This window comes from Rhea americana, unplaced genomic scaffold (genome assembly GCF_003343005.1).
Source record: "Rhea americana isolate MKP2758 unplaced genomic scaffold, rheAme1 scaffold_254, whole genome shotgun sequence".
In the NCBI taxonomy this organism is placed as follows: domain Eukaryota; kingdom Metazoa; phylum Chordata; class Aves; order Rheiformes; family Rheidae; genus Rhea; species Rhea americana.
Window position 1 is genome coordinate 902,982 of NW_028186373.1, and position 21,587 is coordinate 924,568.

At 40.7% G+C, this 21,587-nt stretch overlaps 1 protein-coding gene across 1 annotated transcript; it reads right to left on the reverse strand.

Moving 5' to 3' along the window:
* Positions 1–336: 336 nt before the first annotated feature.
* TTC34 (tetratricopeptide repeat domain 34) lies at positions 337–20,987 on the reverse strand. Its single transcript, XM_085307171.1, has 7 exons — positions 19,409–20,987; positions 18,247–18,472; positions 14,823–15,015; positions 9,192–9,358; positions 6,709–6,976; positions 6,136–6,350; positions 337–1,160 (listed from the first exon to the last, which is right to left on the reverse strand). Exons 1-7 carry the CDS (start codon positions 20,938–20,940, stop codon positions 639–641), a joined length of 3,123 nt encoding a protein of 1,040 aa, XP_085163297.1. The 5' UTR covers positions 20,941–20,987; the 3' UTR covers positions 337–638.
* Between the last annotated feature and the right edge of the window lie 600 nt (positions 20,988–21,587).

The following is a 21,587-nucleotide window of genomic DNA, read 5'->3' on the forward strand; positions in this document are numbered from 1 at the left end:
GGACAGACCAATAATTTGCTTTGCATTTGTACTGACCACTCTCCTGTATTGGTGCTGAGCATTTCAWATCCAATAGACCATGACAAGGGTGGTTCTTTCCACTCCGAAGGGAGATATTTGAGTGGTGTAACACTGATGACCATAAAACACATTAAAAATGCTATATGCTAATGCTTCAGACTGATCTTTTTGCCTACCTCAAAAAAAGAAGGTAGTTCTAATTATGCAGTATGTATTAAAGGAAAACAAATGAATAATAGGAGATACGTGATTATTATTAATAAACTGTAAACTGTCTGAATGTTTCCCTTCACTGTGTCTGGAATCAGTTTTAGAATTAGTTCAGATTAGCCAGACAAAATAGTTATTTCATAAGGAAGGGTTTAGGTAAACCAACAGTAATTTAAAAAAATATTGAATAAAACAGTTTGCCATTCTTRGTCTGTCTTCTTCACATGGCTCTTTTGGTCAGTTTTGTTTTACTATCTGAACCTTTCTACTTCTGGTCTTGCTGTGCCATATTCAATGACACGTAATCCACTGTATACTTATCATGAGCTTCTCATCCTTTCCTTACTGTTGTAGCCTTAAGTGAACAAGTAAGTAATCGGACACTGGAAAAGTCAAAACCACATAAATTAATGTATGCTACAGCCTGATGCCTCTCGCTTAAGTCTTGATTTCAGCTTCCTAAGTTCAGTACTGTTTTTATCAACTATGAGACCATAATCTGTGATTTTCCAGGCCTCCTCATAACGATGCATTTCAAAATAATATTGTGCAATCTTAAGAAATGTTTTGGCTAAAATTTCCCTACCAGGGTCTTTCATGATGCTGCATAATGCCATAGATTCTTCCAGCTGCAGTGCCTCAATATACTCTTTAACTGCTGCTTCTTCCTCTGACGCTGATAATAGSAGGTGTCCTTTTGAGCAGTGGTCATCAACACGCATTTTAAGGCTGTTACAGCCATGCTTCTGGATCACTTTCTCCATGTCTTTTAAAGCTCTGCCATATTTTTTCAGGTGCATAAGGCAAACAGCTCTCTGTCGGAGATATCTTGGATTATCTTTGCTTGACAAGATAGCCAGGGTGTAATAGCCAACAGCCTTCTCGTAGTGATATTCTTTAATCAGCAAATTTCCTTCTTGGGCTGCTACCTACAGACAGAAAGTTAGCTAACATTAGTGACTAGAAGTAAAAGAAAAGCAAAATATCTAGTCTGGACTGACCACAGACACAGATAATAATCTARGAAGTCTTAGATACTTTTTCAGATGTTAAAATTGCACTTAGTTGAAAAATGAATAATAAACATAATTTTGACATGCAGATAAAAAAATCCTGGACTTGTTGATCTTGACAGTTTCTGAATCAGACTCTCTTTTGCTCCTGCCTATTTTGCCAAAATTTGAACAAGTTTACATCCTTTAAAAATGATATGTTAACTGAAAATTGAATGATCAAATTAAAAGCAGACRGTGTTCATCCCATGAAAGCAAGCCTCTGCCATTGTCTGCTCTAACAAGTGATTATATAGAAATGGCATCTTCTGGTTAATAGATACAGTTAACTCCATGTAATAATAACACAAGATACTGAGATTGTAACTGAAAGCAAAAAAATCCTCAGTTTCTTTGTCACTGGTGAGGGTGTAGGAGACAGAAAAATTCTTGTGTGCTTAGAATCACAGCTGTATAGAAAAATTCTTGTGTGCTTAGAGTCACAGCTGCATTTGAGACTTGGCTATGAAAATTCTCAGCCTCTCACACTGCAGTAAGCAAGAGATGGTTAGCATGGAACCTTACCACTGAGTACTAGTTACCTCTAAGAGCATTTTTGAGATACCACTGTTAAAAACACAATCATGATTATGTTTTGTATTGTGCTGTTTGGATTGTCCATTTTTATCTATTTTCAAGTGTCTTGCCTAAAAGCAAATTAATTAGTTTCCTTTGCGGACGTRCAATTCATAACTAAATTTTCATTAGGTCCCCATTCTGATAGTTCCTTTTTCTCAATTCTCTTTAGCTAGCAGCAGTGTTATATCTTGTTCAAAACCAGCTGATCCTGAGATGAACATGATCAGATCCAAAAGGAGAACTGCCCCACAAATATTGCATGTGCTAATAATGAAGGTCAGTCTCTACCAAAAAGTGTTTCCAGGCTACAGGACAATCTAGCCAACTGATGACTTTGCTAACCATTAATCTTGAGTGCAAATGAACGATCTGCCCTTATCTGAAGGGAAAAACAACAACAAGAAGAACATAAAGAAGGTTGAAAGAGCCATATATTTAGGTTTATAAAGGTCAATTAAAAAAACCCTCCATTAGAACTATTTTCCTCTAATGGATTTCTCATTATTTCCCTTTATTGCAAATAAATGAAGCTTTTACATGCTGCAGCACAGTGAACATTCAAGTTATAAAGAAGACTGTCACCAGCAGTCTGGGCCTTGCAGAAGGCTGAGCCAAACAAGCTGAGATGTCAAGTACATGATAGATTTTTTTTTGTCAGTCTCATCCCATGGGATATCACACATTGTCCTCATATGCTTATGCTACCCACAACTCAGTTAGCCCAGCCWCTCTGCATTTCTTCTTCTGAACAAAGACAAATATGAAATGAAGACCTGTGGACAGGAAGTGCTCAGAAAGCCAGAAGACTATTGCACTATTGAGCTCAACCTCTGGGCTCTGCAAACGGCTTGGTACTAAGCCTTTTTTTTACCGTCAGCTTCATCACAGGTGACATTAAAAGGCTAAGAGCAGGCTATAAATTTCGTTTTCAGATAAACTGACATTCATCTTCAAACTCATCACTAAAGATGTAATTATGATTTCCAGACTCTGAGATACTTGTAGYATTTCATCTGGAAGGGGCTTAGCAGGCCACAGCTAAGAGGTGGTGATTGGACCACTTGCTGGATAGGTTTCTGTGTCCCTTTCTACCATCTAGTTTTCTCACTGTGCTAAAGGGCTGAAAATGCACATGTATTTTTGATACTCTTTTAATTCTAGTGTCTACTGATTAATCTTATGTTGAAATTGATTGACCAAGGTTCAATTCCTTAGAGAGAAAACAGGAGTGAGGAGTTTAATGGACATGGAATTGCAGGGAAGGGTTAGTCTGGGATCAGTAATACTGCAAGATGGAGTGACAAGCCTACAGCTTTGAAAGAGGGATGGATGTTTTCAGAACAATTTGGAAAAAGTCTTTCCCTTCTTTACTTGCAGACCCTATTTTGACCAGAAAACCCTTCTGTATTCTCTGAGCAGCTATAGGGTGAGGSCCAGGACACAGGTACAAGGCATAAGAAATATGCCTAGTGATATTTATGCAACTATAAAGGAAATCATAGCTTGTTTTAATCTGTATGTCCTAGCAAAATCTCATCYTTTATGGATTTCAACAAAATAAACATTTTAAATTCTCTAGTTTGCAAATTTCAATCTCTCCTTTTCCCATGTCASGCAGTTCTGTAACTGCCACACGAAAGGCAGTGGAACGGCGAACTCTACCACTTTGGGCTGAGGGCCAAATGCAGACACAGTCCACATAGCTTGCGAGACCATTTCTGCAGGACRCAGCTCTGGATAACCTGTGGCATGTCAACAGCCAACAGAAACTGCAGCTCTGAGGAGCTGGGCAAGGAGYTGGCAATCAGTCATACATTTAACCTCTGACATCGGAAACTGAAGGGTTGAAGCTGCACTAGAGACAAGCAAACTCCCTTCCTCTGACCTTTTGCAGTTTAATAAATCTCTCAGATTCCTATTCCCATGTGGCTCTCAGAGCTGTTTACAGATTCCTTAGCATGGACCTCTTAGACTATAAATAATGGAAKAATTTTACCTTGTTTTTCATGGAAAAAAAAATGCATCAAGGAGCTCTCCTTCCTCCACCCTTTCCTATGCAGCTGACTGTAGAACTATTTTTAGCTTTTAGACCAGACTCCAGGATAATGATGATGCATTTCTACAATACCTTTAATCTCCAAGCACTCTAAAAACAAAGTGACAGTAATACTTTTGTGTGTGGAGTGCTGAGTGAGGGCTGACAGTCAGCTACAGGTCTGCTAGAAACACTCTGGGACACTGGACAAACCACTAACGTTTTCAAGGCTTCAGCCTCCTTATTTCCGAAATAGAGATAAAAAAACCACTAACCCCCAGGAGTGTAATTAGGAGCCATGGCACAGTAGGGCCATCTTTGTTTTTTTGGCACAAATTCTGTCTGTAAGCTTTTTTGCTTTTAGAGATCTGCCTTTCACACAYGAACTGGAATAACCTTGTTGGCAAAAGAAAGTGCTACAGGAAATCCTTTGAGACACCATGCAGGTGAATTAACCCATATCTCCCCCACCTCAGCAAAATACATATTTGTACCCCTTGTGACAAAATACATATACAAAAATCGGTGATTCTGGGCTAATCAGTGATAAAAGTAATCGCACCCAGTAAATCTTTGCAGATAAAATGCGGAAAGACCCAAGGTGCTTGAGTCTAAATGCTTACTCAGTTGCACAAAAGCCCAAGCTTAAACCTAAAATAATTAAGTCTTATTTTATTTTCAACACTGGTATTGAGTTCCAGTCTTGAAATCAGACCAGCCTCCCCTATTCTCTCAAGCRGCAGAGAAACTTTTCATGCTAAATAAGTTACCAGTAAGCAGTTTTATTCCAGACCCACTTCCACAGTTGCTAACAAAAGACAGAAATAAAATGCCTCTCCCCCTTTTTAAAGGTTTTGCTAGTCTGCGGCACCAGTGAGTTCCTAAAACAACAGTGCAGTTTAAGCTATACAACAATTGCAATTTTTTCTTATTGACAACATAAAAATCCCTCCTGCATTTTCTCAGGAAGCAGTATGAAGAGTTTTAGGTGTGAGACACCCAGACAGTTAGAGAGATGTGGCAGCAGGGGAAACTCGGCTATAAAAGTCTTCTTCATTTATAGATACCTCCTTAGGGTCTTTAGAGAGAAATTCCTGATTGTATCTTTATCATCTTTATATAGTAAAATATTGCAAAATGGCTCTAAAATCTCCTAACTCTTCAATAGAAGACTGAACCTTCTACAGTATCTGGAAGAGAGGGGCTCTTTTCACTGTAATGGGGTTTATCTAGAGACTAGTAAATTAATACTTGTTTACTTATGTTCCCCTGCTGTTTCACCAAAATATATACAAAGAACTCCTCTCAAGATGCATTTAGTAAATCAGCATGTTGTTTGTTTGATAACCCAGGAGAAAGCATAATAATATAGCTTCCTACCAGGGCACATACAATCTACAAATTGAATAAAAGGAACCAAACCGACTTTCAGAACATGAAGCTTCTAGGTAATCAGAATTGCAGATGCTTGAGTGAGTGTTAAAACTGCTCACCGCCAACTGACCTTGTCCTAACTTCTTATTGGAAATGCTGTTTTAGAGCTGAGTGCAATTTTGGGGAGAAACTTTAAAAAATTTCTGAAAAGTACACACCCATGGGGACTAGAAGAATATGCCATTTTTGTGTCAAACAGTTTTAACTAAGGAAACCAATATCAAACTTCCCCAACCTCAAAAGAAAGTCATTTTATAAAAATGTGAGTATGTTTAGATTCCTAAAGGTTATACATCTAATAAAGGGATTGAAGCATCTTATGAGTCAGAACCTTCCGTTTCATTTCAGCAGGAAAATGAACAAAACACGAATTCCCTTTCCCCAGGGGTCAGCTATGTGCACCATGTAACTCATGCAGTGTATAATACTAGCAATGATCTTATTAAATCTGCAGCTATCCTTCGCCTCCCCTGCATCTTAGTCTTGGGACTAAACAGGCTTTATGCTAGGGAGACCAAGAAGAAATTCCCCTAAGTGGTAAGAAGTGGATGTTGATGAATTATGAGAGATAGAAACAAAGTCACTGCAATGAAAGAAGTCTGGATTCAACTCTATTCAACTTCTACTCTGACTGTCTGCACTCAGGGTTGGAGGAAGAAGCTAGTTTGTTCCTCATTCTGCTGAGCAATGATATTCTCACAAACTTCTGTTCAAGACAAGGCAAGGAGCAGCCATACAGCCTAATTTTGCTTCCCATTTCTTTCCCCATTGAATCCACAGATGTAGCATCAAAAAGGGTCGTACCTGAGAGAGATGCTGCTGTTGCTTATGGTCTAAGAAGTTCAGGAGAAACCCCAGCTCCCTTTCATCTTTCTCAGCTAGGTTGCTGAATGAGTGAGCTGCCACTGTCATGTTCCTCTTCTTCAGCTCAAGCACAGCTAGTCTTGCATTGGCAAATTCATCAGCAGGAGAGTGACCAAATGTCTCCTGAAGGTGAGTAAGGGCCTCTTCATACCTTCCTGTTGGTTAACACCAGTAAAAGCTWTATAACCCATTCCATGTGGAGAAAGAGACATCAACAAAACTTACTAGGATTTAGGTAGCTTCAGTGTTTAGGCAAATTCTTGGGGTATTAATTACTTTACACCTTTTCCCCAAACACTTGCAAACTTCTCTTGAAAACTGCTAGACATCAATACAGTTATTCCATTGTTGCTAGTTAATGTTTACTGTCTATAAACCTAGAAATCTCATTACCTTTGCAGCTTGTGGAATGATTCCTGCAGACAGAATTTGAAAAGCACTTCCAGGTATCTACACTAATAATTATGCCCATTCACTTAGTCTGATCAACTGTATAAAAGGATGGGAGCTTACCATTTGCAATCAAAACATCTATATAGAAGATGTGATACTGTGCATCCTTGCAAATTTTAATTAGTGCTCCTGCAATCATGAGGAGGTCCCTAAGAGTCTCTTCTTCTGAAAGTTCTTCAKTAGCAACAAGCTGAGTTAACACAGTCCTGCCATGTTGAAAAAGCCATTGTGCAATCAACCCTTGGGCTTCATGCTTTAAGGATAGGATTGCTGGCATCACCACTTCTGCCTCCAGCTTCAGCGCCAAGGTCAGATCTTGCACTGCCTCCTAAATAAAGACAGGAGACTATGATGAAATGGCAACAATAACAATGTATTGATAATCTGCTCTTTTCTCATGCTTTCAGTTCTCAGCTATCCCACAGGTCAGCTGTGCACCTTTGGAAGCTCCTTGCTCTCCCCTCTCCCTATACTGTGGGATTCCGTTTGCAAAGCTGATGTAAGAGTGTGTTCCTGTGTTCCTAAGTAGGTCACTTATAGGAGATTCTTTTTCTCATCTGGACATTTACAAAGCTGTGCAAACATATGAAATCTGTTTATAGAGCTATCTACAAGAGAATAAAATTAGGCCCTGTCTTTGCAAGCTGTTCTCCATGAAACAGCTGCGACAGACCTAGGATTTTCAGTTTGGAAGGGTATGAAATGGGAAAATTCTTTTCTAGTTATAAAACACTGAACATACTCTGAGTTTCAAGAATTAATTATACATAGTATTTCTTCAGGAATCCTGATATTGACTCCATTTGGGTCACTTTTTTCCAAGCTTTTACGTAAAGTTTTGCTAATTGTATTTGACATTCATTTGCTTGTTTGCATGTTTGAAAAGCTGAAGGTTATTAATGATAGCTCAGGTGGATCCACCTAATGGGCCACAAAGCTGCACAAGAAACACCTTACTGAAATTGAAAGCAGACTTTTCATGGAATTTGAAGGGTAAAAGCAGTCAGCTTGTGGAAAATCAGAACTGTCAGAGCTCAAAGAGGTGCTGCTAGTGGTACTGCAAGTTCAAGGGTTTGTTTTTCAAACTTCCGTATCTTAATAGTATCTTTTACTTTCTCTTTCCCAGATCTCAAGGCCTAGTCAAACTATGCACGTGCTGCATCAGTTCTAAACTTTAATTCCAGCAAAAAGTCAGATTAAGTAGTATTTATTTCCTCCAAGGTTTCCTTTAAATTGAAAATCACATTCACTGGAACAAACAATACAATAATACAATAATACTTACAACAGTGACATGTGCTGTAAGAAGAGTCTGAGACAGGGCTATCACTTTGTAAAATGATTAATTTTACCTGCTCCRTGGGACTGGCTGGTTGAAGAAAAGGCTACTGTCTGGACTTCAGTATAATACACTGATGTGAGAATAATCTATTTTAATTCCCCAAATACCAGCCATTCCCATAGACTCACTAAGAACTGGCAGCTGTCCTTTTTCAAGAAAGTCTAGCAGAGCAATCCATCCAATGGTCTGACAGGGTTTGGGAATCAGATCTGAGAGTATATCATTGCTCAGATACAATAAGTTATTTATATAYCGTTTCCCTACTGGGCAAGTCTGAGCACTACAAAAGAGCAGTAGCAAACATTCCAGAAGTTATTAAAAGCACAATAAAACATCGTAGGAAAATGAGGTAACTCCCACAGAGAGCAGGTGTCTGAGAAATATTCTGCAAATACTAAAATAAATTTACGTATAATAAACTGGTAAAGGAAAGTATTCCTGAAATAGTCAGGAAAACAAATGAAAACAAATTGTGAGCTTGTACTCCTAAATATCGAGTTTCAGAAAAGGTCAAGAGCAAGAAAAGAATGGATCTGTTCTCTTCACGTGTTATAGAATACAATTGTTTAGACCAGTAGAGCTGGTCTTAAAAAGACTAAGCGCAACGAGGATAAACTAGCACAAATCCACACACTTGGCTGGAGTTACACCATTTCACATCTGCAGGGGAACTGATGTAGTATGCAGATAAAATGTACAGTTATCAGCCATATTATAAACAGATGAATTATGCAAACTTCTGACATGATTTCCAGGTGATCCATTGCAATCTCCAAAGTGCGTCGTAACACTAATTGCACACATATAAGCTTTTCATAGATGATGAAGAGGGACTCATTAAACCTTGGAACAAACTGTTCCTTGCCCCCCCCCCTTTTTTAAAGCATTTCATCTAACATAATATCATGTCATGAAAATGTGAAATCAAATACAGGGAAGACTGCAGCATTGCAGGTCACTGCATGGTACTGACAGCAAGAACTATGACTAAAGTTTAGCCTTCCTCCCTCTATGCGTGGGAAAACAACTCAGTAATGTCAAGTAGGCTGTCATATACCCAGCCAAAGCAAGACCATCACTGAGCAAATTCTAYACAAAATTCTTTTCATTTCAGTAGGTCTGTAATCAAGCCTGTGGCACTTTACACTTACACTGCTAATATAACTAGAAAAATCTCCAGCAAATCATACAGTGGTAATACCTTCTGCTGCTTCAGAGCAAGGTAAATGAATCCTCGTCCACTCAGAGCTTGCACATTCCTAGGGTCCCGCTTTAGGATGGCATTAAAATCAAAAATAGCAGTTTTCTTCTGGCCAAGGTGCCCGTAACATTCAGCCCTAACGAGGAGGGAGTCTTCAGCATAGCCACCTGGAGGAGAGAAATGCAGCTATCCTTATTTGAAAAGTCTGTAGTACTACTGCTCTACAAGGTGTAGTAAAATCCCACTACGCTTAAATCATTGATCAGAGGTTTTGGGTTTTTTCATGGTTTCAGAAGGGCTGATGTGGCAAACCTGCATGTTACGGACTGGTAATTGCAAGGATGAAAAATAAGCACCATTTTATTCAGAGCTGTGGCAAGGGTGGAATAAGAGAAATGTGCTGGTTGGAAGTAAATACGCTAGGGCAAAGAATGACAATCCATGATGTGACTGCAAGGAGGATAATGAGGGTGCTGGAGAGGATATCCCGGGGGGRAAAGTCCTTGGAATGATGATATGTTTCCTGATCTGCAACTGCAAGACTATAAGCACCTGTGGGTGTTCTTGCAGTTTGCAATGTAGTCAACATTTGTATCCTTGTATTCCTGCTTGCATTATCATGTTCTGAAATATTGTTCTGTCATCCACATATCCACTTAGCCATGTTTGGTGCTTGTAAAAAGGCATTGAGCATCCAAAACAAGGCTCTAAATGAGCACAGTGAGCAAAATCTACTCCTGTAGTCCAGTGTAAATTTACTCTTCAGTTTTCCAGTGATTGTTATGCTTCAGGGTGTTTATCAATCAAATGATCAAGCTCTACTGTATCTTTCCTCTGAAAGCATAATTGGCTGTTAATGCGTATTTTTAATAGTGTAATTTGTATTAATACTCCATTCTCCTTCTATTATAAGCTAATGTGCTCTCCCCTCAAAAGAAAACCCAAAACGGAAACAGTTAAATACTGTGCTAAACCGAGAATGAAGAATACAGAATGTATATAGTAGGCTGAGTTTAGTATGTGGGGCATCTGGTTAAACATGCAATAGATGAGTAATACACCTTTCCTTCTGAAAGTATGTAACTAATGCTCAAGTTCCAGGCTGCACAGGCTTGCTGCAATTCCAAGCAAAAATCCTACTTCAAATGCAGCTATTTTGGAGCTAGATCTGTTTCTGAGATTAGCGGCAGGAGCAGGAATAAGCTGGCAGATGGTATTTTCTACAACAAGTCAGCCTCACGGTTGAATGTTTTTACAACAAGCGCATGAAACTACAGAATAATTCTACTTTGCTAGAGAATATCTGATGAAGTGCAGCAATACTTAAGCATGAGTTTCCCGTGTTTTTGTTGCCAGTGGAATGCCTATTACATACTATCGATTCTGAGTTGAAAGGAACAGAAATCTATGTCAAGTTGGTTTCCAAGAGACAGTTCTGCAACTGTGTCAGTTAAATACCCTACTGAGACTACCAGAATTCTGTCAAAGAATAATTTTTCACTGATGAAGTCTTGGAAAATATTTTCTGGACTGTGTTACAAAGACAACTGTGCTCTGACGTTCTGCTGTCTAGTGGTGTACGTGTCAACTGCATTCTGCAGGGAAATGGTGAGTTGTGGTTTCACATTGCTCCTCAGTACAGGAGTTCAGTATATCTCAACATCTAACYTGGGAAACACATCTTTCATGGCCTGCTGGAATAATTTGAATGTGTTTGATACAGGCCACAGACAAAGCAGTTTGGGTGTTGTGCTAGCCTAATACCAAAGTCAACCTAAAAGCTTTCCTGCATGGCCAGCAGACTCACCCACTGATGTGAACCTAGTTATTCTCTCTGTGACATGAATCTAGCCAGGTTTCTCCCTTATGTATGGCTGACAGCAGAAACCAGTGTACTTTACACTTACTCTATAGGCCACCAAGGAAAAGGTAAACCCGGAACAATAAAAAAGCCTGGGCTACAGTATGTGCAGAAAACCCAGTCAGGGCATGTATTTTGCCACTAGGGTGAATTTTAATGCAAGAAAATTTGTTGCAGATTATAAAAAGAAAAATAATCAGTTCTGGAAATGGCTAAAATAATGTGTACATACATATTTATATACACACAAACAAAAAAATCAAATCTAGCAGTGATTTACAGAAAGAAAGTAAAGACTCTTTGCTGAGAGTAGAGGTATGGCTGTAATTTGATTTATAAACTGTAACTGCCCTACTGTGACTGAATTCTTAACTTTACAAATGGGAACAGGAACCACACTGTGCCAGGCACACAAAAAACACAGGCCCCACTTCAAAGAGTCTTCAGTCTGGTTAAAGATGCCAAAAGAAAGTTGTAATAAAAAATGGAATGAGTGGAAAAGGTAACAGAATGAAAATCATAAAACCATTGCTCAAAAATCTCAAAAACTTCCTGGCTTCTAATAAAAACAAATACACACATCAATAAACATTGTTTCTCCCCAAATAGCCATGATGGCATTTCTGATTGCCTCAAGGTTTCAGCAAGAGAGGGTCTCATCAGGAAGGGCCAAAGGAAGCAAAAGGAGTGGCGTGTAATTATTAAGCACTGAATCTTCCAATGCAGGCAATACTTTTTCTCCCTTCTCTGGGATACCTAGAGTCAGAGGKCTGACACTACAGAGGAATTCCATGTTTGCCAGCTCTCATGAAACTACTTTTATGAATTTTTGGAGTGATCTGGAAAGTTTCACTCTTGGTTATTGTTCCCTACGGTCTTCCATGCATATTCATGGTACCTCTAAAAGGCAGCATTGTGATTCTGCTCTGGAAAGCAGGATAAGAAAGATGAGGCTGCTGTAACAGGGAACGCATTCATACCTCCACATCTATCCCTCCACCACCCCTTTCTCCAAAGACATCACTAATGTGCAACAAATGGAGACAAGCTACTAATGACACGACTATCAGTTCAAGATGTGAGCTGGTTTAGGATCCAGCTGATTAGAAAGGATCGCTGGAGGTTTAAGTATGTCAGTGCAGGAGCAGCACAAAGGAGAGAACAAAGCTTTACAGGGCAGATACGTGAAGGTGAAGGTACAAGGCCATTTAGCTGTTTTCATCAGGTGAAGTCAAAAGATATATATTTTTTTGGATAAGACAGAAGCACAGACAAGGCTGTCTCATTTACTGCCACACTTATATGCACTGGAATTTGTGATGTTAAGATTCTTTTTTCTCTGCTTTCAAATAAATACTGCCCAAATCAACATAAGCAGTTGAGTATAAAAAGTCTGGTCCATTCATCCACTGGATGCAGAACCTGTATCTCTCTGACATCCACATGCCCCTTCCTTTCAAGGCAATTTTGATAAAGATCTTAACTTGCCCTGGGCTGCAACCAATAACTGTGGCAGCCCTATATTGCATGATAAGTCATAAATGCCACTGTAAATATTTTTTCACAGGGAGGTCTGCAAATGCAGCCTCTTGCACAGCTGCCTGCAGAGATGAGCCATCAGACAGGCTCCTAGCAATTCTTTTTCAGTAATGAGGTTTTTTCTCCCTCCTGATATGCTCCAAAACTTCTGTACCAAAGGTTATTAAGGCTCTGGGGCTCTATCAATTGGCTCCCGTGAGCCAATGTCTGTTTCTTAACAAGTACCTGCTCTAAAGGGGGGATGTTGATAAGCTGGAATGCATTGGCTGGAATGGAACCATCTCAAAGCAATTAAGAGTTTTCTTTTCCATTTTCATAAACCAAACTCTCTTCTCCTCAATGCTGCTGTCATAACGTGCTCAGAGTGATAGGCAGATTTCCACACAAATAYGGTTTTACCTGGAACATGCCAGAAGTGTTTCAAATTAGCCTAATCTCTCTCCTTAGGAAAATCTGGGCTAATGATACCTGTAACTGGGTGCATTCATTCTTTTGCACTAGGTTGGAACCATACAGTCATTGCTGTGTTGGTACAAGAGGGCTTGTTTGCTGCAATGACTGTATTTACAGCAGGTTATTTCTGACAAAACAGGAGGTATCAAGTAAATTTAATTGGTGGGGAGGTTTTCAGGATACTAATTGATGTAACAAACTGAGGCTGGAACAGATGGACCTTCTATCTCTACATCACTAGCCTAAAATCAGCCCAGGCTGGCAGTCTTTCAATAGCCTTTCCAAATCACTTAGCAGCTAGCACCTCCTCTAAAAGTTATATAAAACAAATGGAATTATGGCTTCCTCTTTCTTCTGAGAGGGGTATTTCCTTCATTTACATGAGATTGTGAAGTGACTCCTCATTCACAGCCTTTCAAGGACTAATTGCTCACAGAGACCAAATTCCTCTCTCTCTTATCACAAATTTGGCCTTAGCCTCTTTAAGAAAAAACTATATTGTATTTTAGAGGAATTCCTTATCATTCTCTAGATCAAGATTAATTTTCTGGGAAAACTTTTCCTAAAATTGTTGTAGTTGGATAACAACAGTGTCAAAAAGCCCTGGCTTCTCTTCCTGACATTACCAGTCTTCAAATCTTACTTCACTCGTTTGAGTCCACGCAGAGTTACTTACTGAAAACCAAGTTTTGTGGAAAGGAAAGTCATCCTGGAAGATTTCCTTGTTATGTTTCCTCATATTCTCAGCGTGTACCTGTTCCTGTAGTAAACCAGCCTCCCCGCATGAAGTACAGGAAAATGCCCTACCATCCTGGTTTTCCTTTACCATCAAAGAATAGCACTACATCATTTAGTTTAAAAGGGTMTTTTTTTTCCCCTACAGTAAAGAAGGAAAGTATGGCAAATAAATAGGAGAAGAATGATCTAATCTCTCTAAGAAGGTACCTCTGCTAACATTAAAACATGTAGTTTATTCAACAACATAGTTGTACTTGTGAGAAACCCTCTAATCATACTCATCAAAAAAAATTATGGTAACAGATCAACTTGTCCAGGCCTATTACTCAGAAGCAACCTATAACAACAGAACTGTAATTGCAGTCTCATGTTCAGCAACAGCTCTACTGTAACACAAGAGTATAAAGAAGGAATACGCATTTCCTGTGTACCCTGCATACTGCATTTCTGGAGCAGGAGAAACAGGGAAATATTTATATAGGAAATTTCAAACCACCAGGTGGAAACAGATGGGTTATGAATATTAATAATCTTTTCCAAGTTACATTGGAGTTGTGGATTCTCTGTTTATGGTTCTCTGTGCATTCTCTGTACTGATGGGACCGAGTAGAGGGGAGTTGTGCCTGAACTTAACTTTTAGCATGTGAACAGTGCAATTTAAGGTTATTCTCAACCTCAGGAGGATTTCATGTGCTAAACGACAGAGCAAAATCACTTGCTGGGTCTTCCCCTAAACAGGTGAAGAAAAGGGGTTAATGCCCCCAGAGAAGTGAACTGAGCCCTGGCAATCCATTTCAAGGAGTTCACAGGCTACTTATCAGGCATTAAGAATTGCAGTCACTGCTTAACTGCATTATTTCAGGGTCTAAATGAGCTGATACTCTAAGCAGATTTTAGCCTGTTATTCACCTACGTTTCTAAATGTACTGTTTTTGTCTTCTCATTGGGGGAATGATGGATGAGAATCAGATATGCTTGCCCATCCATTGATCTGATTTTCCAAAGAATTAAATCTCCTGTTGATATGTTGATAAACCTACCTGATGCAATGATGGCAAAGGAAAGGTAGGCAACAGCCTCTTTGATGTCAGCATCGTCCTGTTTGTTTGTCAAGATGGTTAACGCTCTGAAATGGCAATGAGTTTGCATCAACTTCCGGTCTTTGTCTTTGAAAATGTCCATGATTGGCAGGAGGCAGGAGGTATCTCCAGTTTTGATCACTTTCTTTAGCAGCTTAACAATGTGAGAGAAAAAGGGAGGATAGTTAAATTGATGTGAAAAGTCAAATGAAGTCAGGAGCTGCTAAAATCATGAACATTGCTGCCAGATGAAACAAATATGGTCTTTCTCAGTGCTTCCCACTTTCATTGGGGCTTCAGCCAGCCAAGGGCTAATTTTTGCTTCATATGCATACGAATGCGAATCTGTTCTAGTTAATTCCTCAGCTGGCCCTAGAGTGAAAACATGCTGGAGATAACATTACATCTTATCTTTTCTTACCACTTCTGCAGCTGTGGAAGATATTCTGGGAAAATATTTGTGCTGCTTTGCTTTGGGCAAGATCAGCGCTTCCAGCCTGGAAGTTAAGGACTTCAGTGACCCTTTTTGCTTGTAAAACTGAAACCAGTGAATTTATGGAAAATGAGCGAAGTGCTGGGCCTTTCTTTTAGTATTGCTACTGGAAATCCGAGAAAAGTATGGATTCAAATCCACAAACTGCTGTCTACCTGGAAGAGAATTCTTGCTTGATACATGGTTTCCATTCACTACAGTGCTAATCACTAAGCAACTTTTTTCCTAAGGAAGAGAATCAAAAGACTCAAAATCTCCCATTAAATCAAAGATGTACAGCAGGTACTAAGCATTCAACTCCAAGCCAGAAAAGCCAGAAAGGCAAGAACAAAGTCATCTTGATACAACAGACACATCCATTCAACTTATCCCTTTCAATGATTTTCCTAAGAGACACAAGTATCTGGGTGCTGATAGGCAGCAGGTAGGACAAAAAGATTTTGAAGAAAAATTTTCAGTCACATCTATGTTCCATCTATACTTCGGCCTGAAGCTACAGGCAGAAATCCAGCTTCCAAGGACAACTTACAGATTTTGCTAAGTCATGTTATTCATTACTTGTCCTTATAAGGAAAACAAATTATATAAAAACTTTATTTTTCACAGTGAGTAGTGAAGTGGTGACAATAAAACCCTTCTCTTATTGGCTAATAGAATTTATCATGGCATTTTAAAAAATGCAATAGTTCCCTCTGATGGCAAAAGCTGGTAATTCAACTTTGTAATCTGGCAGGAAAATCAACATTTTGACATCTCCTCCATAAGTCATTTGCCACTAAAGAAAGAGAACTTCTGTCCTTTTCTCTCCACCATGGTTGATTAAGGTAATCAGTAAGGCTCATGGTTCTATTTTTTTAATTTCCTCCACTATTATGTCCATTTTTTTCTAACTATTTCACGAGCAGCCTCTACTAGTATTTTTTCATAAAAATTATACAGTGAACGCAAGCAATTTTTGTACCAAGACTGTACTGAATGTATTATTTTTCTTAGCCTATATATGTAATATATGGTCAAGCTCTCTTCATTCACAGGAATGTATTTCCCTTTGAGACAGCTCATACTACAAAGCACTTGAGTAAATGCTAGACTGTCATTAATAAAAAATCATTGTTTTTGATTAAATGAATACTAAAGGTTAAAGAATTAGTCAAATTTAAGTTGGCAGTTTGTCTAAGTCAGGAGTGAATTCCTGTTAGGAATAAATAGATATTTTGCCTCTTAGGCCTTTGCCAGACCAAGTGCCCTTTGTATCATTCCTGTCGGGGATTTCTGGTTCCTGATYTTTTTTTTTTTTAAGTATACACCACTGCTGCTCTATCCCACCAATACCAGATGTTTTCAGTGAGCTATTTTGCATGTTGTGGTTTTACAGTGACAACGTGCACCTTGTTAAATTCCCGGCTTGGTTATAGCAGAGGCTGTGTTCATTCAGTAGACAGGATAACTCAATAATTCCTCAAGTGCCAAAAGGAAAACTTTGTACTTAATTTAAAATGCTGTATGTCAATAGGTTCTCTCAAAAATGCTGGGAGAAAGCAGTAACTGGTTCTATAATGCTATATCTTTGACCCACACCAAATCTAAGCCACTTACTTACTCTAGTTGCTCATCTTTCAGTTTTTGGTTACCTGATGGGTCATTATTTGATGGGGGAATACGGTTACAGATTTTATATTTGATCATGAGATTTCCACCAATCAGCTGCTGGAGATGGAGGGTGGTGGCGGTAGCAGATACTTAATGACAYTCAGTAACCTTGTATGCGTTTACTGGAGAATACACTTCAGATCTGCACCACTTTAATTTCAGGGTCACAACTTCAAATCCAGACAGACTTTCTGCTTCCACGAGACAGGGTCTTGCTAGCTTGTGAAACACTTAAGACAGGCAATTGCTTATTAATTTCCCTGTTGCCTCATACAGGCATGAGAATTCCAGAGGCCTGTAAGGCTGTATCTCTGTAAAAGAAAGGTAGTGGTTCCTCCCTTCCTTCTCTAGGGCAAAAGTACCAATCCCCTCAACATTGTCACCAAAGGCAGGATGCTCAGTCATGCTCTGCTTAGCTAAAGTCTTTGACAGAAAGTGTCGTTAAGTATAATGTAATGAAYAGGCTGTATTTAGTTAAGTGTCCTTATGTAGCCTGTGCTACAGACAGCAAGTGCCACTTATAAGACCTGCATTTGGATCATAGAATCAGTAAGGTTGTAAGGGACCTCTGGAGATCATCTAGTCCAACCTCCCCGCTCAGCAGGGTCACCTACAGCATGTTAGACAGGGTTGCATCCAGGCGGGCCTTGAATATCTCCAGAGAAGGAGACTCCACAACCTCTCTGGGCAACCTGTTTCAGTGCTCTGTCACTCTCACAGTGAAGGAATTCCCACAGTGGAGAAATTCATAAAAGKTCTGCTGGAGGTTGAATGACCTAAACCATATTTGAGCTCCGAGTTTCACTGTGCCAGCAGTCCTCAGTATTGCTGTTCAGGGAACTTCCCCAAACAGCAAACTATTTAGTTTAAAATTGGAGATGCATGAGCATGACAGTATAATTTCTAGTTATACTGCAGTATTCAAGATTCTGGAAAAAGCAGTATTAAGTCAGGTCAGACACAGCTATTCAGAAGGGAATAACCCTGAAGATGAAAACTTGCACTGTCCTGAATCATAGCTGCTTAGAAAGTTGTTTGAATTTTTAAATTGCCCAGTAAGAAGGGAGGTTAATTTTTCATGAAAGTCATCAAGGAAGTTTTCCCAGCTTTTCCTATCTTTCTCAAAGATCCTTCCTGAGTTCTAGCACGCATTTTCCATACAGCCAAAAGGGTTGTTAGCCCCTTTCACCATACTGTCACTGATCACTCTCTCATTCTCACTGCTAGGCAGGTGGTCTTTACCTGGTTACCATCATACAGGAAACCCTTCTTCAACTGTAGAAGCGCAAGTCTAGCCAGGATGGGAGACCTTTGTGGATTTTTGGAGAGAGCTACCAAGAGGAGCTTGTGAGCGTCTTCTACCGAGCCCATTTGGTACAGAGCATCAGCACAGAGGATCCGTGATGCCTCATCAGAAGTATCCAGCTCCACCAAGAGAGAGGCCAGCTGGTACACCCCAGGGGCATCTCTAAGGAAAAAGAAGAAGAAAAAAGACCAACTTCAGTGAAAATATGCTAATAACAGCAACAGAGTGTTTTTGTCTCACCTGCCAGTTAAGGAACAGGAATCAGTCCAGTATCAAAATGGATGATATATTTTGCCATATCCGGCATCACAGAAGTCTCTGCAACTTAAATGCATAATGATCATCTGTCTTTATAAAAAAATGTTTTTAAGCAGTTGTGGCTCTAAACAAAGGTCAGTAAACACTGAATCACATCGGCCATTGCAGCTGGTAACACAATGGGAAAAATAGAAAGTAACGGAGATAGTGAAAATAAATCTGCTGTCTGCTGAAGAAATGTGTGTTAAAATTTGCATGGTCTAGAGAGAATTGTTTTATTAGGCAGCTTGTTTCAGAAGCACTGGCCTCTGTGTAAGGAAGCTTGTATTTGTGCCCTGTGTTATACTGGACAAGTTATCACATTTTTCTTCGCCTCACTTATACCATTCACGAAATTGGAGTACAGATCCCAAGTGCTGGGTGTGAAATACTCACTATGTATCTGAATAAATTTAGAGAAATGAGGCAGAAATCTCTATCTCATTCCATCAAGTATATTGAACAACTATCAATCAAAACCAGCTTTTGCTGACTCCTGTCTTAGGCCAGTTGGTATCTCATGGCTTAATCTCGACGGAAAGATTGAGCTGATTTGGCTACATGGATCATATCAGACTACGACATACCACCAAAACAATATTTTCCTCGAATTAACATACCTATGAAGTTTTATTTCAACAAATTATGTCAGTTAGGAACGCTTTAAAAGGGTCTATATCCTATTCTCAGCTATCTGAAGCAAGTACTCTCCCTATTACTCAAGCTACATTTTCTTTTTGTTAGGAATCTAATCAGCTCTGTTCCTTTTTCTGTCCATCGGYAGAACTGTCTCCTTAGTACCTCTTCTTCTGGAGCATCTTTTGTCCTTCTTCTTGGAGGACCTTTACCAGCAGTCCTCTTTGGTTCCATGGCACGTAGGACTTGACTGTGAAGATAGTTTCTTCCAACTTCAGCTGGCAAGCTGTGATATAATCCAGGGCTGTCAAGTAATGGCTATGACCAGAAATCCGGATAAGTCCACGCCCACATAAGGCTTTAATACAACTGTTAGGATGTGGGGAATCATGCTCAATAACCTTTTGGAAGTCCTCCAAGGCTTGCTGATGGTTGTGAGTGTGGAGGGAGCAGAATCCTCGCAATACTAGAAGAGTATTGTAGTAAGTTTTCTTCTCTGCTGCCAAGAGGTGGTCACAGATATCCAGGGCATTTCTGATGCATCCGCACAGCAGCTGACAGTCTGCCAGCCGGACGCTGAGCTCACGCTTGGACCCTGGGGAGATCTGAAGGAGGAACTGGACTATCTGGATGACTGGAAGGAGCAATTCAGTGCCATCATTGCCTCGGAGTTCAGCCCGAGCACGCACAGCCTCCCTGTATGCTGCGAACTTCACCTCCAGGATGGTTCTAGCCTGTTCTTCTATCCTCTTGGTGTCATGAGATGAGAAAAGCTCCTCAAAGTGCTTCTTTGCCTGAGCAGGGGTTTCTGTGAAGGCTTGCACTAAATCCTGCATCATTTCCTCTATCCGTCCACCCAAGAAGAAATACGCAGCTGCCCGTTCCAAGAGCAGACCTAAAGTGTCTTCATCTCTGAGATTTTTATCAGCTGTCAAACCCTTGAGGGACTTACTACAAACTGCCACACACTCCTCAAATTTGCTTTTCTTAAAGAGATAAGCTGCCTGCATCTTGCAAACCCAGATATCATCCGGTGCCACTGTAGAGAGGAAGTCATAGCACTTGTCCAGCCATTGGTCCAAGGCGCTGCTATCTGTGCTTTCTTTCTGATATGTTGAGAAATAATTACGGAAAGCCTGGATGACCAGTGGCAGGTGTTCCCTTTGTTTGGTACACACATAGGCTACTGCCTCAGCTTGATGCATCACATAAGCTTGGATATAGTCTGCAACTCCACTCCTAGCTTGTGTCCCTGAGAGCACCTGTGCCAATGCCCTCAGCAACAGTAGCTCCACTGACTGCTTAGGGTGAGCCCTGAGCAGAGCATTGCATCTACTCAGCACCTCCTCTGAGCGTCCTTGCCTGAGCAGGGCTTCCAGTTTATATACTGAGGATACCACATTGTTGGGACTTAGGATGGAGAGAAAGATGGCAGCTATTCCCACACTGAGGGGCACAAGGGCCAAGTCCTTGCACTGGATCGTGGGAATCTGACTGTTGCCTTTGCACCACGTCTCCAAGGTGGCTATCACTTTCTCCCAGAGCTCTTTGTCTAAGGACTCCACTTTCTGTACTGCCATGGGGCCACTGCAGCTGAAGGCAGTCACGTAGAAAGCGGTGGCTATTGGCAAGTCCTCCTGGGCTAGATGCCAGTCCCCTTCTTTGCAGAGCAGTGCGGCAAGCCCCTGAGGAGACATTTTCAGCACCTACATCTTTACCAAGCGGCATCACAAACGTTACGCTGCTGGTGCCTGTAAAACAGAGAATCAACAACGTGAGGGCCTGTGGAGTGCCTTGTTTGTCCTTGTGGCGAGGGGTGCCTGCTGGCTGACAGACATAAGCAAGCTGAAGTCCTGCAAAAAGGTCAACATTTTGTCATCGACAGACGGGGGAGGAAAGCCGAGAGCAGGAACAGGCTACGGAGCCTTTTAGTCCACCTCTGCATCACAGTTAACCAGAGGGCAGCCGCACAAACCTGGCCAGTGCTCCCTGCCCCACGGATGCTCCAGGAGGTGGGGTCGGGGGCTGCTGGGCCTTTCCCTGCCAGGCTGAGACGCGGGTTAGGTAAATTTTAAATCGTCAGTTGGCATGCCAGTCCTGGCCACAGGCAAGGAGGAGACGGAACAACCACTTCGTTCTTTGCCCGCTGTTTGTGCCTTTCCTCCTTTGCCTTGGAAAGGGAGGAGGAAATTTCCCCTCCGTCCCGTCGCTACGCCCGGAGTCGGCCCAAGAGTCCCTCTCGCTTAGGGCCTAGCCGCGAAGGGCAGGGAGCACAAGTACCTCAGAAGGGACGTCGCTCGGAGGAGCCGGGCCCCGCGGGGCCGCCGCGGCCCTCAGCCGGGCT